The following is a 27,480-nucleotide window of genomic DNA, read 5'->3' as shown; positions in this document are numbered from 1 at the left end:
AGTTGTCCAAAGTAATCACCCATTACTTTAGGTTGCGTATTATGACAAGCAAAGATTAGTGGGAACCGTTTCAAATCTGGAGCAACCTCAGGGTAAATCAGAATGGGTGGCATTTTCCTGAGTGTGTCATGATTGATTTTACTATTGAGGAATCACCCTACTGTGCTGATGGTCCACGATGGCAGTCCAACATCGAACATTTCAATTCAGGAACATGTTGCTCTGTCGATTTTATCAATGCTGATGATCATACAAAGTTGTTCTGTAACTCCAAAACAAATGAATTGTTATAATAGTACTGTTATGTGTTTAAAGAGTATGCCATTACACTCACTCGCAGACATCCTTCTCTGGGTGGGAGGATAACTCCTTCTGGAATGTTTTCACACAACCAGCGCCACCTACTGGGCACGGCTGGGGATTACCACACAGACTGGTGTCATACAGCATACAGCGATCCTTGACACTATCACGAAGGTTGTTCAGAGACTTGATGACTTCGGCAGCGTTTTCCTCTCTACAGCCAGAGATGTTGGCTGCCACACAGCGGATTGTAGACTGGAGAGCACTGAAAGGAAGACACATTCCACCATTTTGTTTTGAAGGCATGATGGAAGTGTGAAAAACATGTGGTATGTTTTATAGTTCACAAATTCAAGTTTAAATATATGGACATGGTGGAGCACATTTTGTCATGCAGGATTGTGACAATTGGGCAAGATGGAAACGTATAAATGTTGCTCAAAACCTTTTTCAACCCTGACTATTGTTTACATTGTCAGAACCATAACAATGCTTGGGTTTCACAAAAGTGGCACTATCAGATATCAGAGACCTGCTTCGCTTTTGGCTCTCCTACGACATAGGGCTCGCAGGCCATGACACAACAAGAATACTTACCATCCTATAACAAGAATATTGGCCATGATATAACAAGAATAGTGGCCTTTAGTGTGTTTGAGTGCTAGGTGCTTGCAGAGACATACAGATGCTGGAGCTCAGACAAGTAGGAGACAGCCAAACCATGGATGCACTTGTATGTCAGACAGAAGATCTTAAAGTCAATTCTGTCCCTATTTGGTAGCCAATGCAGTTCTTTCAGTATGGATGGAAATGTTTAGTGGTCTTGCTGATGATGCAGGTGGAAATGTTTTGGATCTTTTGAAGTTTATCAAGGAGATTAGAACTGAGGTTGGGAAGGGTTTTCACAAGATACAAGATTTGCTTCCTGTCTGAAGGAGATCTCGACAATGTGTGATCTCAAACACTGGAAAACATCAAACTGAGGATCTCACAAGCATGACTTGCTGTTCTCAAGGTTGTTTCGGGGGTTGTAGTTGATGAGGCTGGTGTATGAACCAAGGAGGCACTTGAAAGCAGGGAAGAGATCACACTTTCTGTCTTCTGGGGCGATGTCAGGGCACAGCATCTCTGGTTCCTCCTCTGGCTCTGTGTAGTTATCACACTGTCCATCGATGAGGGCGACGACTGAGTTGTATTTAGCCCTGATCCGTTCCATTGCAGCATCTGTACAGGTGGCACTAAACTGATCCACGCATGATTTGGTCTGAAGGAACTGACTGCAATTAGAAAATATTCATTTTTATCACCCACATAATGGGCTTATAATTTCCACCTCTAACCCAAAAACATTTGTAGCACTGTGACATTCATAAGTCTATGATGAAGTATACAGTTACGACAGTCTGAATCGTTAAGAACGCCTAGTGCATCAGGACCCAGTGTGGTGCCATCAAAAGGGACAACTAATCATTCTAACACTGTACATTTTACACTCATAATACTGTTTAACATTGTTCTACAAAGTGAATACGTTGAAAGAACAGTGCTGGATAAACAGACCTGATGTCTTTTAACATTAATGCAATGAGTCCGTGTTCTAAGCTTTCACAAACTTTTGTTGACATAAGCCATATGATGCAGGCACATAATCAGACATTACTCTGGCTGTCAAGTCATTTTACAGACAAGTATAAGGATGTATGTACTTGTCACAGTATGAAATATCACTCCCTTGACTCCCTCTAGAACATGCTCTTTCTTCTCAACAACTGTCACTCAAAACAAATTCTTTCACACTTTTCAAAATATCATACCAAGAAGCTTTATAATATTTTCCAGCCTCTGTTGTAATGAAACTTAGAAAAATACATGAAAGAAAATAATCCCATGCTATCGATCAGCAACAATTCTTCACAAGGCCTGTATCCAAGGTTTTGAGGAAATACTGTATGCATTTAAATATCAGTTCCTGTAAAAGACTCTACCGCTATCCCTTGCTTAAGTCAAAGCTGTTGCCATGGAAACTCAGCATGTTTTCCAACAATCTTATACTTTTATCACATGCACAATATCGGGACACCTACTTGCAAAGGACATCTTTGGTTCCTGTGGTGATGTCAGTCTGAGCTACAACTACAGCGAGCTGGTTGATGCAGGCGAATGTGTGTTCTTCAATACACATCTGTGGTGGGGCACATGTCCCTTGGGACTTTATGAAGGACTCTGATACGGTCAATGCCTGCTGGAACACGGCCTTCACAGTGCCAGGGCATGTGTTAGTTCTGGCCTGGATGCACTGGGAGGTCTTTACACTTTGGCTGAAACACCAAAACATATTTTAAATATATGAATAACACCTGTTATGACAAGCATGGGTTGCTGAAGAATCATCCAGAATTCTGAATTATTTATAGCTAAAATGGGATGGACTTTTGTTATCAGAAATGAGCAGGCTGCACAAGTGATAACGGCATGCTGATTCCATATTCTTTATCCAGACCTTCATCAGTCACAACATCTCAGTCCTGTTAAGTACAATTCAGCCGGGGATAAATTCAACAGTAATATTGTCAACAACTCAAAACAAAGACCCAAAATCTCTTTGGCAGAAAGGATGCTAACAAATACATGTGTCTTCCATATCCGTCTTTCGACTGGTCAATTAAATGTTGAGGAACATCTGAGCTTGTAGTCAAGAAATATGAAGACAGAATGTTGTCATCCCAAATATATAGCTGTTGTATGTGTATCATGAATGGGAGTGTTTATCAGAGTCTTGGATATCATTTTAATCAGAGCAGATCAATTTCATCATGAAGGCCAACCAAAAATATAACATAAACATGTTGACAGGCAAACACAAAAATAAGATAATAAGCTAAATTCCTGTGTCATTGATCTCACTCTGAATATATCTAACCTGAATTGACAATAAATTTACACAACTGATTTTTCCGTCAAATATCCACTGATGCGTGAATAGATGACATGTTTTATATTATGTCTTCATATTTGTCCAACTTCTAAATGTCTTTCAAGAACTTCATTCTCTGGTTGGGTCATCCATGTTTGGCATGGCAGGAGTATTCAGGAACTTACCTGCACATGGCCTTTTTGTCCCCGACAGACAGGAATTTGCTCATGACAGCTGAACTGAGTTGCCTCATTACACAGAATGATCCCTCTCTGGTTTGACAAGCTGTATCTGTTGTCACACCTGGGGATAGATTACCAGTGTGGTGTATTGATGTCTGATATGAATAAAATAGTCCTTTCTGTTGGCACAGAAACTCAAGAGACATCCCAACACATCTACTTTCTAAAAATAGATTTATCATGATCAGAAGAGAGTGAAGTTTACATGGCATCAACAATAGTCAACCACTGTGCAACATGATTCAGTGGATCGATGTCAGTACAGACATCAGGGCCAGCCAAGAATATATACAGCAAACAATGCTTGTAGAAACACAATGACCAGATATTAAACAAAACATGTTACACAGTTCATCAGTTCTAATGAGATATCAGAAATGGAAATGTATTGACACTGAAACTCCTCGCAGGGACAGGTGAGGAGAGCTTGGGACATATTGTTACACTGAAACTCCTCGCAGGGACAGGTGAGGAGAGCTTGGGACATATTGTTACACTGAAACTCCTTGCAGGGACAGGTGAGAAGAGGTTGGGACATATTGTTACACTGAAACTCCTCGCAGGGACAGGTGAGGAGAGGTTGGGACATACTGTTACACTGAAACTCCTTGCAGGGACAGGTGAGGAGAGTTTGGGACATATTGTTACACTGAAACTCCTTGCAGGGACAGGTGAGGAGAGCTTGGGACATATTGTTACACTGAAACTCCTCGCAGGGACAGGTGAGGAGAGTTTGGGACATATTGTTACACTGAAACTCCTTGCAGGGACAGGTGAGGAGAGCTTGGGACATATTGTTACACTGAAACTCCTCGCAGGGACAGGTGAGGAGAGCTTGGGACAGAGTGTGACACTGAAACTCCTTGCAAGGACATGCTAGGAGAGGTCAGGACATAGTGTGACACTGAAACCCCTTACAGGGACAGGTGAGGAGAGTTTGGGGTATATTCTGACACTGTTACTCCTCGCAGGGACAGGTGAGGACAGCACAGGGCATATTGTGATAGAACATCTGACATGATGTCCTAGCTGTAGAGACAATGTATGACAAGGATGGAGCAAGACTCACCACAGTCCATCTCGTCTGACCCGTCACTGCATTCGGCAGTGCCGTTACATCTGCCGCTAGTGGGATAGCAGCTGCCATCTCTGCAGTAGCTCTCTCCAGCTGCACATTCCACCACTGCAACCATATTCGATAGTTGTCATAGCAACGTAATATCAACAAATTCTTTACTCCAATACATTTATTAACATCTGTCAATACATTTCAGCACAAGAAAAGATAATTTTATGAATAATTTCTGAAAAACTCCAGCAGCCAATTCATACCGAATATCATTTGGTGTTGTGAAAACAAATCATATACAACCTCTGACTGTGAGCTATGGCTGTATATACTCCTGAGTGCTCACAACAAACAGTTCGGGGGACATCCCATTACAGCTCAGGTCAACACACCAATGAAATGACTAATTAGAAGTTGCCATATCCAATCAGAAAGAAGCTTTCAGTGATTGATTGACTTACTGATTGATTAATTGATTGATTGATTAGGTCTAGCTTTAAGCAGTATTCCAGCAATCCACATTCAACATGGCTTGGTGACACACAACCTCCAAGGTAACATAATGTACCCATCAAAACCCACTTTAACCATGGCTTGATGACACACAACCTCCCTGGTAACAAATTGTACCCACCCAACCTACATTAAACATGGTCTGATGACACACAACCTCCAAGGTAACATACTGTACACACTCAATCAAAATTAAACATGGCTTGATGACACACAACCTCCCAGGTAACATAATGTACCCACCCAACCTACATTAAACATGATGTGATGACACACAACCTCCAAAGTAACATACTGTACCCACTCAACCCACATTAAACATGGCTTGATGACACACAACCTCCAAAGTAACATACTGTACCCACTCAACCCACATTAAACATGGCTTGATGACACACAACCTCCAAGGTAACATACTGTACTCACCCAACCCACATTAAACTTGGCTTGATGACACACATAGTTCCAGGTAACGTACTGTACCTATCCAATCCACATGAGACATGAATGACCTCATTCTGCTATTGGCCATATTTTTCATTTACATATGTAAACAGGAGGACTGTAAGATCAGGTGAAAACTGTTCTTACACATACTAATTGCTTCACTATTGAGCGTCCGATGTATTTCAGCATGTATAAATTCTATGTTAAGTGGCCTATGTATCATCCACCCTTTGAGAAGTCATAGCTTTACTTGGTATGCATGTATGTACTGACACCACTTGCATTTTGTCACTGACCATGTGAATCTTTGGTATTGTATGTTTATACTGTAGAAAGTATGTGTATGTATGAGTGTGTGACAGTTGTATCTTGTCCTGAAATTTGAATCCTTTTCATATCATATATGTCCTCAAAAGAGGGAAGGGCAAGGATTTCCCTGGATCCTTGTCCCCACCTGACACAGGGATTCAGCAGTAAAATTTTGAATACAAAAAACAAAACAAAAACAAAACAAAACAAAAAAAACACCCCAAAATTGTCTCAGACAACCATTGAACTGTTGTGTATTGTAACGTACTGTAACCACCAAATCTGCATTCACTGGGCACAGTGGCATACAACACACACTGTGACAGAGGCAGATACAAAACAACGGCTTACCATCAGTACAGTTGGTCTTCACAAACTCTTCCACAACATCGATTGTCACATTTCTTCCACAACCATTTGAATAGTCACTGAAGACTCGACACAGCTCATGTCCGGGTGCTTGTGTTGACGCTTCAGTGAAGGCAGCAAGGGAGGTAAGCAGACCAGTCAAACATGTAACTTTTTCCTGAAGTCCAAACAGAAATAATGTACACTCCACACGGGGACATTCTGAGATTCAGGCTGCGTATGAAATGCCAGGACAAAAATACTGTCTTTATAAAAATATATTGATAAAGCTTCTGTTGCATGTGACAAGTACAAATCAGGAACTAAACAGAAAACAAATATTGATATCTAAAAGGCACACATATTGGTGTTGTTGTCAGAGGCCTGATGTGATCCTTATTTTCCATAGCAGTCTGGTTTAAAGCTGTTTGTTGTGTTTATCATTTATCATCTAAGCCTTGTAATACATTACCTGATTAATTAAATTACAATCTAAGAATGACTGCACATGTACAAGTAAGTGAGTGAGTGAGTGAGTGAGTGAGTGAGTGAGTGAGTGAGTGAGTGAGTGAGTTTAGTTTTATGCTACTTCTAGCAATAATCCAGTACTATCATGGGGGGGTACACTAGAAACAGGCTTCACACATATGCAAGAAAGTCAATTATTTGACATTGGGAATTGATGTCAATTCCGTCTGCTCACCTGCTGAGATGTACTACTTGATGAGCTGAAGGGGCTGGTTGCAAGGACGACAGCTGGGCAGGTGGTTGATGGTGGTAGAAGGATGCCATATATGGTCGCTGCTAGGGAGATCTGGATTTGGTTGCATCCCTGGAGATGCGTTGCCATGCAGTTCTTCTTTGCCGACCGGATGCTGTAAACAGGAGTTGCCAGCCTTACATTTCTAATCTCTGATTTAAAGGTCACATATACTCTAATAGGGTACAAACACAAAATCACTTGCTGACATCGTTATAAATGAAACCCTGTCATTAAAAATGCTCTTTAATTACCTTAAATCGACCTTTTTGTCAACAGTGCAAAATTCTCAGCCACAAACGAAATTTCAACCAATCAGTGCGGCACGGCGCCATGACGTAATAGTGGGTATAGAAATGAGGGTCTGCAGTATTCATCTACATTTCAGGGGTTAAACTATTTCGTTTACAGGTTTGTACAAAACTGAAATCATGAAAGCTGTTGAGAAAAATGAAAGCTATATGTTCTCACAATCTACTATCATTTAGTTTTGTCTCCTGCTTTGTCTAGTTTTCGAGTTACAACCCTTGTTTTCATAGATGATTATGTCAAAATCACTTGGTGTCGCTAGGTTGTAATCCGTGTTAGGTGGTATAAACCTACACGTTATTTGTCATCATTCACTTGATGCTCAGTTAATGAATTTATAACAGGTATAATTAGTGGTAATGCCACTTAGATTACCCGACAAAGGCCCCCATTTGGCATTTCTTTTGTCTGGATCGATCAAAGGATTAACTGATAACACGCTGATTGATTAATTAGTTTTATGGGGATTTAAATGGGGGATTTGTCAAAAGGTAGTGTTTATGTATGTACATTTACTAATCTATATTGAATACACTCTGTTGTGTCTGTGTCTATGTAAAACAACACCCTTCTTTCAAAGGATTAACTGCCAATACATTGATTGCTCATTATTGGCTAACTAAATAACTTTTTAAAAAGAATGACGCACATTATGCAATTAGTTGCCAGGTGTGCTATCTTGGGTAAGCAATGAAACTATACAGCCATGTGAAAAACCTGAAACGATACATCACGTTTTCGTATATTAGACTGTTAAAAGACATATCACTTGGGAAATCTGCAGATGAATTATATATCACTTGTTTTTGTGGATATTGATGGATACATTCCTCGAAGAAGGTAATAGCCTGACATTGCTCCTATAACTTTAATTTTAATATTTCCATTTTTGTTTTTAATAAGTTGTCGTAGCTTTCAACAGAATCATTGTTTTCGTTGTTAAGTGTAATGATGCAGACGACATACACTGGGGCGTGCGTGCGAATTATGATTCATATAGGAAAACTATGAAATGTCTACATATTACATTCCTGTTATACATTCGCAGATCGCTTCTTTTTATTAAGTTTCAAAATGCATACAACTATGATTATAAAGTAATTAGGATTATGAGACCAAGTATAAAGATGTGTATTGACAAGTGTCTACATACTGGTGAGTGAATGTTACAAACCAAGTAAATTTAGCAAGTGAAGAAATTTATCGCGCAGTATTTTCACTTTGACCCCGACCTCACTTTGGTTATGTTACAGGTTGTGTCATGCAAACTCCTTTTGGTAATGATTCAAATACATATTTATGTAGTTTTGATTTTCTAAGGTGATGAGAACAAACCATACATAATCTCATTAATTTAAATGGATTTGACTTCACGATTTTCAAAAATGGTGGCGCCCTGTCTTGGGATGAATGCTATTTAAGTTTGTTTTCACCAACTTACAAAAGGGCAATTACTTTCTACTGGTAGTAAAATATGTATTTTATTGATGGACAATAGGAGTTTGCATGACACTGCTTATAACATAACAATTTCACTCTTGGAAGTGAGGTGGAGGTCAATATAACATTGCTTGCAATATAAATGTCACGTCGACCCCTACCTTGCTTCCTTGGAAGAAGTCCTTATGTTAAAAGTTGTGTCATGCAAAATCCTTTTGGCCATGATTCAAATGCATATTTAACTACCAGTAAAAAGTAGTTTTGATTTTCTAACTTGATGAGAACAAACCATAATCTCAATAATTCTGACGGACTTTAGCCCGTGACTTCACGATTTTCAAAAATGGCGGCGCCCTGTCTGAGGATGAATGCTATCTAAGTTTGTTTTCAAAACTACTTTCTACTGGTAGTAAAATATGTATTTTATTGATGCACATTAGGATTTTACATGACATTGCTTATAGCATGACAATTTCACTCTTGGAATCAGTCAATATAAGGGGTCAATATAATATTACGTACGATAATATTGTCACTTCGACCTCAACCTTGTTTCCGAGGAAGAAAGCGTTATATCCATGCAAAATCCTTTTGGTCAGCAATGTGTAGTAAGCAGTCTTAATTTTATAAACTCGATGAAACTTAAACTCCATTTTCTATCCTGGAAGCGTGGTAGGGGGCGAACCATCCGATTTAGTATACACCACAGGCTTCCACAAAGCTCACTTCGCACACACTAACAACCAATTTAAGCACAAACTACGGAGTCTGGTGGAAATCTGTGCATAGTGATACCATCACCCGACCCCAAGGAACAATTGACGGCAACACAACAATTTGGCTTGTCTTTGGTGACTTCCAGAAATCAGCAAAATGACGAGCTTCCTACACATTTTCTATACATTTATACATTTAACTGGAAACCGTTCCTTCTATGACATCACTGTAGGGCTCTGGCGACAGAGTTACGTAACCTGTCTGCGTTTTCGTTTGTGGGCGAGAGAGAAGCTGACGGCTTTTTAGCAACTTTTAGTTCATGACTAACCAAAAGTCTTTCATATGCAGTGATACCAAAGAGTACCAAAAAATTGAGTTTAGTGGTCCTTTAAAGATCAAAGCCAAAAGTCACAAATTTTTTGTATAGTGAGTCAGTTTTATGCTACTTTTAGCAATATTCCAAGGATGTCAGGAATAAATGTAGCCACTTACTTCAGTCAGTTGTTCTAAACAAGACTCTGCAAACTGATACTTACTGTTTAAAGGTACTGTTTACACATGAACCGATGTATTGTAAAACAAATTTGTAATGATGGAAAGACTATTGTCATGTGTTCAATAACAGTGAATGAAATAGCATCTGCCCAGAAGCCCGCTCCTTGCTAGTTTCATGGCAGGCTTACAACTTTATTTCATAGCCAGCCAATACATTTTCCAAGAGTATATATTTGACCATGTCATTGACTACGGGACATATTTCGAAAACAGTTTACAAATGTGGTAGTTAGATGATGTCTGCATAGTTCATGATCAATGAAACCATAACCTCCACAGATCAGCCGGCCCATTTATCTAAATGTGATTGCTCTACAGAATGCTTTCAAGCCAATGAATAGTGTCGTCCTTGTCTGCTTGGCTGATTGAGATGGCAGTGACACCAAACGAATCAACAGTGACCACCAAGTTATGATTTTATTTAATTTGCTTATGCACATGTTTATCTACTACAAGTAATTTATTAACAAGTTTATTTTAAAACCAAAATTTTCTATTTTTTTGGTACAGGGCTGGTTACATGTTAACAGGGCCAGCAATATGTTTTAGTTATCAGACCTGTGAACTTCCTGTCATTCTTTAGGAACCTCATGAACTGTCAATAACAGATAAAACTCCACAAACTCTGGTGAATTATTAACAAAACTTGATGCCAAAACACAGCTGTTCACATGCACAATATCGGCACATGCTTTTCAACAATTTGATGCGTAATCCTTGTGCAGTTAGTCTGCACAAGGTTTGTAATTAGTTTCCCCAGATTAATGGAGAAATTCATGTCTGATGTATCCACATATTCATACATCACACACAGTCAGTGCTTTAAGCGACTCTAAACTTTCGATGGGTAGTGTATATACAGAATCTCACCAAAGTGTCTACTGATATCAACATGACTTGCTAAAGAAACGAATATCCAAGGCTTGCTCAGGATATCAACGAGTGTTGATATAATTGATATCAGTAGAGAAGAAGGTGTGATTCTATTCATCATCCAAAATCATTTCTCATTAGTTTTCAATGAAAAATGTACATCTCTGAACACAGCACTGTCATCAGACTTCCAGTGCACCAATGTCACGGCATTGTGACATCATTGAGTTCATGACGTCATAGCATTGTCAAATGATATTTCCTAGTAGATATCATCTCATTTCACACAAGTGACATCTCCTGTGGAACACAGTTTTGGATGATAAATAGAGAGTCTCACCCAAGAGTCTACTGATATCAAATATATCAACACAATTTGATAAAGTAACAAACATCTGAGGCTTGCCAAGGATATTTTTTCCTTTATCAACAAGTGTTGATATAATTGATATCAGAAGACACACGTGTGAGATTCTATTTATCATCCAAAATCATTCATTGGTTTTTAGTGAAAAACCTACATCTCTGAACACAGCACTGTCATCAGACTTCCAGTGCACCGATGTCACGGCATTGTGACATCATTGAGTTCATGAAGTCATAGCATTGTCAGGGCATTGTGCAAAATCTACTGTCAAAATGATATCTCCTATGAGATATATCCTAAAATGATATCTCTGAGGAGATATCGTCTGATATCACACAAGCAATATCTCCTGTGGAGCACAGTTTTGTATGATAAATTACTTGTTCTCATGTGCACTGGCATTAGTTAGTGGTATGCTCACAAAATGGAACATCTCCTACTTCTTTTGAATGGTATATTTCAACACAGACATTCCTAGTACTACAAATATTTTCTGCAACTAGGTCCAGATTTTCTGAGCTCTCTCATTCATAAGTGTCATACATTAACATTACCTTAGAACTAAGTCAGCTTCGAAAATCTAGGCCCAGGACAGTGGTACTTTTTCAGGTCGACCTTAGATTGTTAAAGAACCTTCGCCCACTTACGTGCAGTCATTCAGGTTGTAGTTCTGGGTGAGCAGATCTTCCAGACATCGGTAGGCACCAGATAGTGAACATACTGGCCGAGCAGTACATACGCCATCAAAGTCCAGCAGTTCTGCATCGATGCTACATGACTTGGCTAAAATGACGTCACGGTTGGCTGTAGCTTCAATGGAAACTTTAGCGATTTCAGACGACAAACATCCATCAAGATTGTTGCGTGTGCAGGTAACATTCTGCAAGAGGCCACTGGAACAAACAAGAATCAGTTTGAAGAGACGATTTTTAACATTAGCAGAATTTTCTTTGGTGGACTAGAAAGAAAATAAAAGATGATAAGGTTTGTTCAACTGATTGACATACAACAGAATATATGTCAAGTCAAGGAAGTTCTAAATACTGTGTTTCAGTGAAACAGGGAATATTATATTTATATCCAGATCAGTGTGGCCTGATATCAGTTTTACAGGACCCTATATTTGAGACTGATTTTAAGAAATTTCCATATCTATTATCAGGCAACATCAATGAGCTTAATGCCGATGGTAATCCACTGTGTTGTCAATCAGCCAAATTCAACGGGAGAGCTGAAATAACGGATGCTAGTTTAGAGAGGTTCAATTACTGTAAAAAAGGCAACTGTATGCTGAAATCCAGAATAGATTGACGCCGGAATAGGGGGCGTGTAAATGATAAAAAATAAACAACTTCCTGCTGAGACCAAGTACTAGTTATATTCAGAGCTTGGTGGGTTGGTGCTGGTTTAGAGGGCTCTCACTGTATCCAGTTATTTGAGACCAGAGATGGCAAAGATACAAAACAAGACAGGCAGCCATATGATTAAGTTCATACCTGCAGAAATTATCCGTATCTGCTTCTGCCTCAATGGACAGATCGATGCTGCTGACACAAGCCTGTGCCTGCTTGAAGTCACATGACCGGTTTGTCGGAGCAGAGGTGCCGCAGAACAGCTCAACAGTGAGGTGGGGACAGGTGTTGCCTACAAGGCCACCGAAGTATGTAGTGTGGCTAGAGAGAATGGTAGTACCCGAGCAGTCACTAGAAAACTTCTTCACCCACCCTAGAGCATTCTTTGTGTTGCTGAAAGAAAAGAGTATTGTTTTATGCAACTCTTCATATAATTCTATCAAAAGATGGGATATCACAAATGGGCTTAACACATTTTACCCATGTGGGTTAAAACCCAGGTCTTTAGCATGATGAGCAAACACCTCTACAACTGTGCTGCCCATAGTTGTTACAAGGTGAAGGTCGCTAGCTCAAGGAGACAGGTAGGCTGTGAGGGGTCTACTGACCAAATGACTGAAAAGCATGACTGCAATATAACATCAGCAGGGCTTGACATCAACCGACCCACAGGGAGGTCCTGGGAATCCCAAATTATTACTTTTAAGGGTTATTGCTGTCAATATGTGGGTCCGATAAAGTAACAATGTAGAGACTTGAATGTTCTAATAAATCCTATAGAACGAACCATTGATCTTGTGGAGTCATGAATGAAATGATGTACGTAACTGCTATGAACAAAACAACCAAACACTTAGCAAAGTAACAGATGTGTTGTGGATACAATGAAAAATATGCTAATTTTTTTCGGTGTCGTTTCTCTATAATTTTGGGGTTGCTTAAAAGGCAGATTAGCCTAAATTATTTGAATTAACTTTAACTAATCAATGATAAAGATCATCTCTGCTTAAAGTAAACATTCACTGTTTTAATCAAAAGTAAAAATGTCAAACAGGTCCACATTCACCCTCTCACCAGAAGCCACTGAATAAAGGTGTGCAAGGAAGGATGAAAAGGGCATGGTACAGGTTAATGAATCAATAATTTTGATGGCACTTTTGCATGTGCTTCTTGAACACCTGGCTGTCACATTCTCTGCACAACTACCTTGTAACAAATAGTGAACAGTTTAAACATGGTTTGTTAAACAACTTTTATATTTTCTGAACATACATTCTGCAATAACCTCACAGAGTTGGTCTGATATTTTGACCAAGATCAACGTTTCATTGAGTATTTTATGTTTATTAGTTTTTAAGTTAGATTGCAATTCTTCTGTCCAATTTGAGCCAAATGGACTCTACATGAGTCAACCAAGTCAGCGAGCCTGTCCATCCTGTTAGTTGCCATTGATGACAACTGTACCCCAGATCTTTACAGGCAACATCAACAAAGTCACAAATAACCTTCCTGCAATATTTCATGTCACATAATGTGAAACAGAAGTGATACGAGATTGGTAATACATGAAAAGAAACACTCATACCTGCACATGTCTTCTGTGGAAACTACTGCAGATGTGGCCAGCTGATTGATGCCAGACAGCGACTCGGTCACCATTTCTAAGTCACAACCACCCTCCTTGTATTGTCGGGGGGAACAGTATTCATCAAATGTCACCTTGGCACTTGACAACATGCCCATGATTGCCGCATTAGTTGGACAACTGCCTGATGATTTAATCACACATCGATGCTGGGCATCCATGTAACTGGAAACATGCAAGATATGCACCTGAGAATGCACATGCCTCAAGATACACACGGACAGGGCCTAAAGACACACAGGGTCAGGGCCTCAAAATACACAGGGTCGGGACCTCAAAATACACAGGGTCGGGACCTCAAAATACACGGGGTCGGGGCCTCAAGACACACAGGGTCAGGGCCTCAAGGCACACAGGGACAGGGCCTCAAAATACACAGGGTCGGGACCTCAAAATACACGGGGTCGGGGCCTCAAGACACACGGGGTTGGGGCCTCAAGGCACACAGGAACAGGGCCTCAAGGCACACAGGAACAGGGCCTCAAGACACACAGGGTCAGGGCCTCAAAATACACAGGGTCGGGGCCTCAAGACACACGGGGTTGGGGACTCAAGGCACACAGGAACAGGGCCTCAAGACACACAGGGTCAGGATATAAAGATACACAGGGTCGGGGCCTGAAGATACACAGGGTCAGGGCCTTAAGATAAACAGGGTCGGGGGTTCAAGATACAGAGAGCCTTGATCTCAAGATACACAGGGTCGGGACCTTAAAATATCTAGGTTATGTTCTCACAAATGTTCTTGAAAATGGTTATTGCATTGATAAAGTGGACCAGACTGACAAAATTGGTAAAGTCTAAATATTGTTTACATTTGTATACTTATCCTGCACTACATACTTTCTGCACTCATTTCTTACGGCTCAAAAAGCACGGCTTGCCAGATGATGTTAAAAGACTACAAACACTTGTGTCACTGGATTTATTTATTGTCATAAATCCCACAGGTGATAAATAATAAGTGGAGGTAGCTGATAATGCAGGGTGACCCTTATCATAAATATTGCAGGAACAGAGAGCAGACAGCAAGTGATGATCAGACAGAGGTAATTTGCAAATAAGACCAAGTCATAAACGAGGAAAAATTACACAGTATTAAAGGGTGAGAAGCTTCAGGTAAGCTTCAGTTCACAAGTATTACTTCTTAACTGACATACCTTGTTGTTTCTGAAGAAGTGAGTGAGTGAGAGAGTGAGTTTAGTTTACACCGCACTCGGCAATATTCCAGCTATATGGTGGCGATCTATAATCAAGTCTGGATCACACAATCCAGTGATCAACAACATCAGCATCGAACCGATGACGTGTCAACCAAGTCAGTGAGTCTGACCACCCGATCCTGTTAGTCGCCTCTTACGACAAGCATAGTCGCTTTTTATGGCAAGCATGGGCTGCTGAAGGCCTATTCTACCCCGGGACCTTCACGGGTCTGTTTCTGAAGAAAACAACTCATTACCCGCATGGAGGACTGTGAAAGAAAAAACACAAACTTGGAGCGTCACTTTCTTTGGGGAATGGCGAGTTCCTGAGCAAACGAACCAATGCTGTGTACATCATTCATGTCTGTGATAGCCATGTTGCACAAATAATTGTCTAATTCTCATGTTTTACAACAGTGTTGACATTCCATACGAGTGGCCGAAACTTCAACATCTGGTCTTTGAGCCTGAACTAACGAAGCATGTGTAATTCTTGGATTTTGGAAATTTGTATGTGAGTGAGAACCGAGTTAACACCGAGTTAATTGCTGCTAAATAGGTGGTGATTGTGCGTCCATTTAGATGCTTGGTTGTCCAAAGATAAAGTAATAAATCTACTATGACCTGTGGAGACAGGATCTGCGGATCCTGCTTCCTGTTAACACAAAATAGTTCAAGTGACTGCCACTTGTAATCATACAAATGTACAGTAGAAGTACTAAGCGCCATCACAATGGCTTTGGCTGATCTGGCTGAAAATTTCTTAGCACTCAGTGCTTCCTGTAAATTTTCCATGCATGCAGATTGAACCAGTCTGGAGCAGGATGCAGTTGATGGCTGTGAGAATGCACGAGCATGCTTCTTGTGGTTTAGTGGAAGAGGATCACTTACCTCTAGACTTCTTAGGAGGGGAAACAAGTTCTTGGACGACCAAAATCATTCAAAGGCATGTTGTTTCGATCAATTGTCTGGTCAGGACTGTGATCCAGTCGACCCTTGTTTCCATATGAACCACACCACCCTTGTGTTGTCTGTGGCTATCAGAAGACAGGTTCTGCATAGCTGATGCATTCAGTGACCGATCACAAGGATCAATGCCTCCAGCTCCAACTGTTTTTGTGCCAACTTTCTTGATGACTTGACCAAGGACTGTCTGATCATGTAAGTGAGTGCCTCAACCTTGCATGACTCCTCCTAAGACATTCGATGGGGGAGTCCACCAAAGGAGGTAGTGATATAACTCACGCAGAATATGGAAATGCTGATAAACATCTGCTTGACAAATGTATGGTTGAAGGGGACAAAGTTGATGTCGTCCTCTGCTGGTTAGGTCTTGCACCAAAGTTAACAATCCCAGAAGAGCCTGCAACTCTCGAGGAGATAAAGGTTCATGGGATCTGATGCTGAATCTGATGAATGTCAGATTGTAAGACGGGACAAGTTCCATCTTGTCCAGGTTGATAAGCCAGCCTTGTTGGCATAACAGACGTAGGGTGAAATCCTGTTGTATCAGGAGCAAACGATCAAAAGGAAGTGATTCCAGTTCTGTATCTTTCAACATCATCTGCTTTTGAGCCATAAACAAAGAGTGCAGGAAGTAAGTAGTGCAGGATTAGTTAAAAATTATACATGTATTGATTCAACCAATTTCAAAAGTTCATTTCTGTTTCCTTTGATGCTGAGTTCTCACCGACATCTTGATGGTCTCTCAGACAGTGGAGTGGTTGGTAAGACAAAGGACTCCAGGAGATACAATTTCAAACACCTCCCAGCCTCTTCACAAGCATTCTGGCTTGATGTCTGTCTGCGTTTTCGGGCAACTATTGACACAGAGAACATATATAAAACAATCTGTAGTAACTTGAATTGTTACTTGAACGTATCTAACACTTAGTCAGATTATTAGTTGCAAAGCCTTTGATGATTGTGAGAAATTGTAGAAGGTTTTAAACAATAATCAGTGACTTACAATTACCAGTTCACAACAGATGACCATTAAACCTGTTCTGGTGCAAACCGAGTAGGTCACGAGCAATCTTGTGTCGTTAGAAGGGACTTATGTGTCACAGTGTCCGTGAATATCCGGGGTAGAATAGGTCTTCAGCAACCCATGCTTGCCATAGTTGACACATGTCATCTAATCCCAATTGTGGATTGACACTCATGCTATTGATCACTGTACTGTCCAGTCTAGACTTGATTATTTACACACTGATGCCATATAGCTAGAGTATTGCCAAGTGCGGTGTAAAACTGAACTCACTATGTGTCAGAGAGTACCAATGTCCCCTTACGGATAGATTATTGCTGATAAAATCAATCACTGGATTGTCTGACACAGACTGCAAGACTGCATAATTACAGGAATACATTATATTGCAGAAAGAGGAATTTGGTGAAAACAAAAACCTGTCATGTTTCAAACATTCCATGTTGGTGACAGGATTCTTTCCCAGATTACAGATAGTGTCAGTACCTGTTTGACTGTCATCAGATCTGCATTTGTCCTCCAGGTACTCCCCAAGTCCTTTGTTGAAGGTCTTCACAGCTGACTTGGTGAAGTTGGAAGACAGGATGGGGAGGGAGGCACTGCTGATGCATGTCTTGGAGGCGGCATGGGCGGCGCACATGTCTCCAATCATGTCCGAGCTGGAAAGGGCTGCTGTCAATGCCTAAAACCACAATCAAGGATCAAAATAACATCTGTAACAACACTCACTACAGTTGAAGTCTGTACAACCACTCAACAGCTGAAGTAAGTCTGTACAACCACTCTACTGCCGAAGTCTGTCTGTAAAATCACTCTACTGCCGAAGTCTGTCTGTACAACCTCGCAACACCTGAAGTCTGTCTGTACAACCATGCAACACCTGAAGTCTGTCTGTACAACCTCGCAACAGCTGAAGTCTGTCTGTACAACCATGCAACAGCTGAAGTCTGTCTGTACAACCTCGCAACAGCTGAGGTCTGTCTGTACAACCTTGCAACAGCTGAGGTCTGTCTGTACAACCATGCAACAGCTGAAGTCTGTCTGTACAACCTTGCAACAGCTGAAGTCTGTCTGTACAACCTCGCAACAGCTGAAGTAAGTCTGTAAAATCACTCTACTGCCGAAGTCTGTCTGTACAACCTCGCAACAGCTGAAGTCTGTCTGTACAACCATGCAACACCTGAAGTCTGTCTGTACAACCTCGCAACAGCTGAAGTCTGTCTGTACAACCATGCAACAGCTGAAGTCTGTCTGTACAACCTCGCAACAGCTGAGGTCTGTCTGTACAACCTTGCAACAGCTGAGGTCTGTCTGTACAACCATGCAACAGCTGAAGTCTGTCTGTACAACCTTGCAACAGCTGAAGTCTGTCTGTACAACCTCGCAACAGCTGAAGTAAGTCTGTAAAATCACTCTACTGCCGAAGTCTGTCTGTACAACCTCGCAACAGCTGAAGTCTGTCTGTACAACCATGCAACACCTGAAGTCTGTCTGTACAACCTCGCAACAGCTGAAGTCTGTCTGTACAACCATGCAACAGCTGAAGTCTGTCTGTACAACCTCGCAACAGCTGAGGTCTGTCTGTACAACCTTGCAACAGCTGAGGTCTGTCTGTACAACCATGCAACAGCTGAAGTCTGTCTGTACAACCTTGCAACAGCTGAAGTCTGTCTGTACAACCTCGCAACAGCTGAAGTAAGTCTGTAAAATCACTCTACTGCCGAAGTCTGTCTGTACAACCTCGCAACAGCTGAAGTCTGTCTGTACAACCATGCAACACCTGAAGTCTGTCTGTACAACCTCGCAACACCTGAAGTCTGTCTGTACAACCATGCAACAGCTGAAGTCTGTCTGTACAACCTCGCAACAGCTGAGGTCTGTCTGTACAACCTCGCAACAGCTGAGGTCTGTCTGTACAACCATGCAACAGCTGAAGTCTGTCTGTACAACCTCGCAACAGCTGAAGTCTGTCTGTACAACCTCGCAACAGCTGAAGTCTGTCTGTACAACCTTGCAACAGCTGAAGTCTGTCTGTACAACCTTGCAACAGCTGAGGTCTGTCTGTACAACCTTGCAACAGCTGAAGTCTGTCTGTACAACCATGCAACAGCTGAAGTTTGTCTGTACAACCTCGCAACAGCTGAAGTCTGTCTGTACAACCATGCAACAGCTGAAGTTTGTCTGTACAACCTTGCAACAGCTGAGGTCTGTCTGTACAACCTTGCAACAGCTGAAGTCTGTCTGTACAACCATGCAACAGCTGAAGTCTGTCTGTACAACCTCGCAACAGCTGAGGTCTGTCTGTACAACCTCGCAACAGCTGAAGTCTGTCTGTACAACCTTGCAACAGCTGAAGTCTGTCTGTACAACCTCGCAACAGCTGAAGTCTGTCTGTACAACCATGCAACAGCTGAAATTTGTCTGTACAACCTCGTAATAGCTGAAGTAAGTCTGTACAATCACTCGACAGTCGAAGTCTGTACAATCACTCAACAGCTGAAGTCTGTACAACCACGCAACAGCTGAAGTCTGTCTGTGCAACCTCACAATAGCTGAAGTCTGTCTGTACATACACTCAGCAGCTGATGTCTGTACAACCACTCAACAGCTTAAGTCAGTCAACATAATCTGACATATGAAAACAACCAGTGCATGGATCACTACTTCAAAACAAGAAACATCAAGTGGACTCACATTAACGTATGTCATCAGACAAATGGATAAGTCAGTGAAGATGTCTTGCTTCATGGTTAGCTCTTCAAGTTGGCACTCAGCTCCCAGCTCAGCTGTCACTGTCTTGTAGCCCTGAAGAACGATGACCTCCTGAATAGATAAGCATCCCGAGGTCTTGGACAAGATACATCTGCTGCTTACTCGGAGGTTGTCACAAACAGTTCCTCCCAATGGGACGTCTGTGAGAACAGATGTTTTATAACATGCTTGGGCTGCTGTCAATTCACATACGCTTGCTGGACAGGCAGAGTCCAAGGACTGAGAGGGTGATGTACAGATGGTCTTCACAAGGTTAAACAGGGTCGTGTTCAAGATACTGAGGCTTGTAGGGATACGGCAGTCCTGGTTCAGACATGAGGCCATTGACTGGAAAGTGCTGACAGGAAAGACAAGAATGAGTCAAATTTTGACACAAATAACAGTTTTAACAATTTGGTTCCAATTACTTGGATTCATTGCTCTAAGCGAATATGGAACAGAAATACAAATTAGGTGAATATATTAGACTCTGCATTATCTGCATGGTCAGATACTACTTAAGAATATCAGATTCTTTCATTTTCCTTGGGGCAGTTGGGTAGTCTAGCGGTTAAAGCAAAGAACTGGGTTTGAATACCCACATGTGTACAGTGAGTGAAGCCCATTTCTGAGCAACAACATACCTGCAGAATGCAGTGCCTTTGTCTGTAAACTTTCTGATTGCCTGGAAAAGACAGTCAGCAGCAGTCAGGTACTGGCGGCTACATTTCCCAGTTCCTGATTGGGAGTCTGAGGCTTGCTGACCTGTGTTACACGATGCAACTGATGTTCCTGCAGTTCCACAGAAGCTAGCTGTTTGTTGTTTGATGAGATTGAGCGACTGTCGTACTGGGATGAGTTCAGACAGTGTGCATACTCCCTTGTCCTCGATTCTCTGAAGACTCTGGATGGTTTCATTCACACCTCTGTGAAAACATAATAGAAGGATGTTGACGGCTGGACTGGTGGATAAACCATAAGAAAATACAGAGTGTTGAACAGGTGAATAGACCATGGGAGAATACAGACTGTTGGACAGGTGAATAGACCATGGGAGAATACAGACTGTTGGACAGGTGAACAGACCATGGGAGAATACAGACTGTTGGACAGGTGAATAGACCATGGGAGAATAATTTTCACATTCCTTTATGGCAGATCAAGTTTTACAAGAATAAGAGGAAAACACAGTCATGTGAAAGGACTGAAAATGGATAAATAAAGCTGGTTGCAAAATGTTACCCGCCATCATATGGTCATGTGTGTTGTAGTGGTGGTTTGGACTCTCATGAATAAAACTGACAGCTCTCATAAATAAAGCTGCAAACTTTGAGACATTTAAAGTCTGAATTTGTGACGATTATTGGATATAGATACAGTGGAAGCTATCAAAGTGGCAGCCCTCCAAGCCGGCATGCCCTCCTTGTCTACAACAGAATTTGGTTGTTGCAGAGGCTAGCAAATTTATAATCATTTACATGCCCTCTATTCAGGCGTCACTCTAGTCTATATTTCGGAACAACAAACACAGCTCAACCAACGGTTTGTAAATTCAGAATCCGTTATCTTGGCTCTCCTGTTGATTGGCTGATTGGTCGAACGTGTATTAACAACACAATGGATTACCATCGGCATTAAGCTTATTGATGTTGAGTGATAATGGATAAGGATTAGGGAAACTGGTAAGTGACACGTGACACTTGTATTATAAATTAGTTGTTGTGTCATAATTTGTCAGTTGCTCACCATGTTGTGATGGCTAGACTAGTCTTAACTCTTGCACAGAAAAATCCAGCTGATAAAAGATTTGATCATTCTCAGGTTGAAAAGTTAAAAGTTCTATAAAATGGCATTCCCTCAATACCGTCATTTTCCCAGTCTCAATGAATGTCGGTTTAAAGGGCTTCGATTGTACATGTTTACCTTTTTAAATAACCTTTAAAGCAAATTTTGTCTCCACTAACCTGCAGATCTTATTGTCGAGTGTCGCAAAACCAGACTGTAAGATGGTGTACGTGGATGTGATGGCCTTTGACCCACATGACGAAGATGTGACCTCAACCTTGCAAGTGGACTGAGAGATCATGGACATGACAGAGAACGCTGCTGAACTGAGGCTCACAAAAGTTGGTGAGCGACACTCACGTGTATACTCTCCCACACATTCAAGGTCCCGTCGGCTTGTACTGAAATTGTCACATGTCACATACAGTGAACAGCAATACATTACTGAACGTACAAGCAAACAAACAAACAAACAAACATACAAGCAAATAAACAAGCAGATAAACAAAAAAGTAAACAAACGAACAAACCAACCAACAGACAAGTACATTGAGAAAACATAATTTAAAAAGAATGTTAATAAACAGGTTAAACTGAAACATATTCAGCATAAATATATACAGTTGGCACGTGCTGTCAAAATCTATTCTCTTCCAAATGTTCTTTAACAGCAACTGAAGTTTTAAGCATGGAAATTAGTAAACAAAATACAAAGTACATTACTTCTATTTTACTTTTTATGCATTTTTACCTGCACTTCACTTCGCCGTAGTTGACAATGTTCCTGACAAGGCTTAGGGCACATGACAAAGATTTTTCCACACGACATGTCACTGGTTCTGTAAGCAGTTCACAGGAAGATAGTACATTTAATAAAAAATGTCAGCAGTGTTTCCTCATCTGTAAGGGCACTATCTGATCATCTAATATTGCTTGCTAAGGGGCAGCTGTGTGGAAAGACAAAACCTTAATTCAGTTTTGTTTCATCAAAACAAGTTGCAAACTATTTCAAGGACAGGTATATTCCAGCAATACCACAGCAGGGGAACCCAGCAATGGGTTTCACACATTGTACCCATGTACGGAACTGAACCTGTGTCTTTGACATGACGAGTGAATGATCAAGAACATTAAGAATGTCAACAGTCTCTTGTCAAAAGCAGCAAACCTCAGTATTTAAGTTTAAATATATATCTTCTGCACAAAGACATACATACATGCTGAATATTTTGGGTCAGATTTGTTTGGGTGATTGAGGTTGGAAAGGAAACTGTTTTCCAATTTGAGAGAAACACTGTCTTGAAAAAAAACCCAGTTAATATCTTCCTTATAAGCCCAGTGTCATATAATACATAAAACAGCATATACTGAGAAAAACAAAGACTCTTCACATTCTTTCTTCAGGGCACTATAAAAGAACAAGAGATGATAAGATGGTTAAATTGTTATTATTTCATTGCTGAGATCTGTGTGATGTACTCGATACACGAATAATCAGTTCCATTAGGCTACACCGCCGTTCCAAAATATGGATTTACAGAATGTCAAGTCACAAGAATAAAAATTCAGTTCAACATTGTGTATGGCCGCCCCACGCATTCCCCACTGCCAAACACCATCACCTCATCAACTGCCTGATGCTTGTGAACACGTGGTTGGGGATTCTGCGCCATTGCTCTTGCAAGGCAGCGCCAAGTTCCTGCAAATTCTGAGGTTGGTTCCTAAGACAACGAAGCCTTCTACCAAGTGCATCCCAAATGTGCTCTATTGGATTAAGGTCAGGGGACATAGATGGCCAGTCCATGACGTTGATTCCAGTGTTTAGTAGGAAATTTCTTGTTGACATTGCGGTATACGGCACAGTGTTATCATGCTGTACCTGTAGACCTGGGCCATGAGTCGCCATGAAAGGAACGAGTTCTGGGGTGAGCAGCTGGTCACGGTAAGCAGCAGCTGTGAGGTTTCCACGGATGACCAGAAGTGCGATGTCAATAAGTGATCTTCCCGCTTGCAACATGCCAACGGCGCGTTCACGTTGCACATTAGACAATTGTGGCATTTAATGTACCGTTAGAACTGTGGTTTAAAAGTGTTTTTTAAATTCTTGAGGCCAATGCAAACACATGCAAATGAAGAAAACTTTGGTGCGAAGATGATGTGATCGACTGCACATGCAAAACCTGATTTGGCACTAATGTCATTTGCATGACGAATGGATGGGTTTGAGTGGGTTTTGCTAACGTTTTTCTAGAGTCGAAAGATTGGGATCACATTTCGGATACACAGATGTATCATCAGAGAAAAATTATTCATTATTTTAAAAAATTACAATTTGTGAAGTTTCTTTTTTGACTTTTTTGCGAGTATATTTTCCCTTTTAACCTCAATCATTGTAACAAACATGAAACAAAATATTCCTTTTCTTTTTGAACCACAATCATCAAACAGTGGGTGAAACAAGATATTTCGACATTTATAGTGAGGAGTTACTCTGATTACAACGTTCACCGAGTTGTGTGTTGATAATACAAATTAGGGCTGGGACATGTAACTCCGAGACAGGTGGGTAATGAGTTAGATCCAGATGCTCATGTGATTAGTAGATTAAACAATATCATAAATTATTTTTTTCATGACTAAAAGGTTGTAATGTCTTTGAAGATTTTGACATAAATTTACAGTTACTTCTTTTGAATATGATATATTGTTACTATATTGAAAAACTTGAAATTTTAGCCTCCAAGCTGACAAACATATTGCCTTTTCTTGCAAATTTGATGTCAGAGATTAACATCCAGAAAGGGAATGGTAATTGGGAGGTGGATACTCAGGTAGAAAATGTGGACCTGTCCCAGCCCTAACAGAACAGCAAGGAAGAGAGCAGTTTTAAGAACAAACCGATTGGTGTCTCAAAGTTGTATTGTCTGTTGCAGAGGTCTCCGACACAGCAGTAGCTGCGACAGTTGTCCCCGCTGCCACTACACATCATTTTACACAAAGATGGGCGCACACAAGTCTTGTAGAAGCGGATCCTGTTGTCATCACCCATCTTCACGACACTCTGACACATCTGTACAACAGAAGATAGATATTACATACGGTACTCGAATACATCTGCATAACAACATCTCCACCAATCACAGATCAGTTTACATTCATACATTTATGACATTCAGGTTTGATGACATCAAGACAGAGCAAACAAAAGTTTTCTTCATAAGCCAAATACAGATGAGTTTAAACCCCAGGCTGCCAATAACATCTTCACCAGCCAATGAAGAATTAGTTTACATTGAGAGCAAACCAATTGTGAAATAGTTTATATCCAAACCATCCAATCACGAAATAGTTTACATATAGACCAGCCAATCACAGATTAGTTTACATCAAGAACAGCCAGTCAAGACCAGTTTACATCTAGAACAGCCAATCATGAACCAGTTTCATTCTAGAACAGCCAATCATGAACTATATATAGTTTACATCCAGATCAGCCAATCCCAGACCCTGATACACACAGACAAATCCTAGGCATGAACCCACCTGCTCCTGGTCACCACACAGCATAGTTTTGGTGTTACATTCATCACTTGTCAAAGCCCCATCGCAGCTGTAGCAACTCTGTCGGACTGGTAACAGAAACAAGAATGTAGGCCAGATGACATAACATGTGCACCCCTGACATGTGTAAATTGGTAAAGCTCCAATCACCAAAATTATGATTACAGAATGCCATTTAGAAAGTGGTCAAATGCAACACATTTGGGATTACACTTTCATTGTAAAGTACACGTTCTAGTGCTTTGAGGGGTTGGTATTTTACCCACACTCTCAGAGTAAGGCACCTAATATTCCTATACCTACTGGCATGGCAGTGAATATATTCCTATACCTACTGGCATAACATTTTATGCATTTGTCTCCCTACCTGTATTGGCACAACGGTGTTGGACAATCTCCCACACTGCCTGTAATGTTGTCTTTATAAGTCTGCGATGTTCACTGGGTACCAGATGGAAACCTGTCGCCACACATTCCCATGCTTCACGAGCCTGCAGGCACAGAGTGGAAAGGTCAAGGTCCTGACTAGGTGTGCCACGTTCAGGACTCCCTTTTCCGGTTTCCTTGCTACTCTTTCCAGTTTCCTTCCCTGTTTCCTTGCTATTCTTTCCAGTTTCCTTGCTATTCATTCCAGTTTCCTTTCCTGTTTCCTTGCTATTCTTTCCTGTTTCCTTGCTATTCATTCCGGTTTCCTTTCCTGTTTCCTTGCTGTTCTTTCCAGCTTCTTTGCTATTCTTTCCAGTTTCCTTGCTATTCATTCCAGTTTCCTTTCCTGTTTCCTTGCTATTCTTTCCAGCTTCTTTGCTATTCTTTCCTGTTTCCTTGCTATTCATTCCGGTTTCCTTTCCTGTTTCCTTGCTATTCTTTCCAGCTTCTTTGCTATTCTTTCCAGTTTCCTTGCTATTCACTCCAGTTTCCTTTCCTGTTTCCTTGCTATTCTTTCCAGCTTCTTTGCTATTCTTTCCTGTTTCCTTGCTATTCATTCCGGTTTCCTTTCCTGTTTCCTTGCTATTCTTTCCAGCTTCTTTGCTATTCTTTCCAGTTTCCTTGCTATTCACTCCGGTTTCCTTTCCTGTTTCCTTGCTATTCTTTCCAGCTTCTTTGCTATTCTTTCCAGTTTCCTTGCTATTTATTCCGGTTTCCTTGCTATTTCTTCCAGTTTCCTGGCTATTCATTCCAGTTTCTTTGCTATTTCTTCCAGTTTCTTTGCTATTCTTTCCAGTTTCCTTGCTATTCATTCCGGTTTCTTTGCTATTTCTTCCAGTTTCCTTGCTATTCTTTCCAGTTTCCTTGCTATTTCTTCCAGTTTCCTTGCTATTCTTTCCAGCTTCTTTGCTATTCTTTCCTGTTTCCTTGCTATTCTTTCCAGTTTCTTTGCTGCCTTGTTCAGATGGTAAACCAAAAATCTTTGATGCTAAACTCTCAAAGTTGGATATACATTTGTAGACATTGATACAGTCGATGTTGTGGAGGTTGTGGCTACGGAGGACAGTGTCCAGTGTCTGCTTCAGACGGAGTTTCACTAACTTTGAGCACTGTGATGATTTGGACATCAGCGACAGCCTGGCATCAGAGATGGCACTGGCAACAAGGACCATATAGATTCATGACACTGTGTCAGCTATGCTGGAACTTGAGCTATAAAATAATCTGGTAACAGGGGTCAAACATACAACAGAAGAGTGATCAACAACATGAGCATCGATCTGCGCAATTGGGAACCGATGACATGTGTCAACCAAGTCAGCGAGCCTGACCACCCAATCCCATCAGTCGCCTCTTACGACAAGCTGAGTCGCCTTTTATGGTAAGCATGGGTTGCTGAAGGCCTATTCTACCCCGGGACCTTCACGGGTTACAACAGAAGAAGATTCCAGGGCTCGATTTAACAGATGTTAACCTACGTGCACCAAGTGCAGCCTAAGATTAAAACCTAGTTCCACCAGACAAATTCCAAATGCACTGCTATTATTACAATGGATAATGAATTATTTAGATGTTTTATTCAGACGTTTACCCACTCAAAAA

At 40.9% G+C, this 27,480-nt stretch overlaps 1 protein-coding gene across 1 annotated transcript in view; it reads right to left on the bottom strand.

Moving 5' to 3' along the window:
* Positions 1 to 27,480, bottom strand: part of LOC137280757 (uncharacterized) — a 100,734-nt gene that overhangs the window by 25,224 nt on the left and 48,030 nt on the right. Inside the window, exons 30-49 of the mRNA XM_067811973.1 lie at positions 26,108 to 27,033; positions 25,820 to 26,041; positions 25,435 to 25,520; positions 24,790 to 24,961; positions 22,643 to 22,730; positions 22,071 to 22,292; positions 20,751 to 21,032; positions 20,050 to 20,464; positions 17,842 to 18,037; positions 17,056 to 17,185; positions 14,104 to 14,328; positions 12,663 to 12,911; positions 11,814 to 12,059; positions 6,849 to 7,020; positions 6,149 to 6,323; positions 4,529 to 4,642; positions 3,403 to 3,520; positions 2,388 to 2,621; positions 1,296 to 1,580; positions 335 to 568 (exon numbers count right to left, since the gene is read on the bottom strand). Of these exons, the coding sequence (XP_067668074.1) occupies positions 335 to 568; positions 1,296 to 1,580; positions 2,388 to 2,621; positions 3,403 to 3,520; positions 4,529 to 4,642; positions 6,149 to 6,323; positions 6,849 to 7,020; positions 11,814 to 12,059; positions 12,663 to 12,911; positions 14,104 to 14,328; positions 17,056 to 17,185; positions 17,842 to 18,037; positions 20,050 to 20,464; positions 20,751 to 21,032; positions 22,071 to 22,292; positions 22,643 to 22,730; positions 24,790 to 24,961; positions 25,435 to 25,520; positions 25,820 to 26,041; positions 26,108 to 27,033 (4,791 nt within the window). The remainder of the gene's footprint in view (positions 1 to 334; positions 569 to 1,295; positions 1,581 to 2,387; positions 2,622 to 3,402; positions 3,521 to 4,528; positions 4,643 to 6,148; positions 6,324 to 6,848; positions 7,021 to 11,813; positions 12,060 to 12,662; positions 12,912 to 14,103; positions 14,329 to 17,055; positions 17,186 to 17,841; positions 18,038 to 20,049; positions 20,465 to 20,750; positions 21,033 to 22,070; positions 22,293 to 22,642; positions 22,731 to 24,789; positions 24,962 to 25,434; positions 25,521 to 25,819; positions 26,042 to 26,107; positions 27,034 to 27,480) is intronic.

This window comes from Haliotis asinina, chromosome 4 (genome assembly GCF_037392515.1).
Source record: "Haliotis asinina isolate JCU_RB_2024 chromosome 4, JCU_Hal_asi_v2, whole genome shotgun sequence".
Classification (NCBI taxonomy): domain Eukaryota; kingdom Metazoa; phylum Mollusca; class Gastropoda; order Lepetellida; family Haliotidae; genus Haliotis; species Haliotis asinina.
The sequence above is the reverse complement of the archived record's forward strand: the minus strand, read 5'-3'. Positions and strand labels throughout refer to the sequence as shown.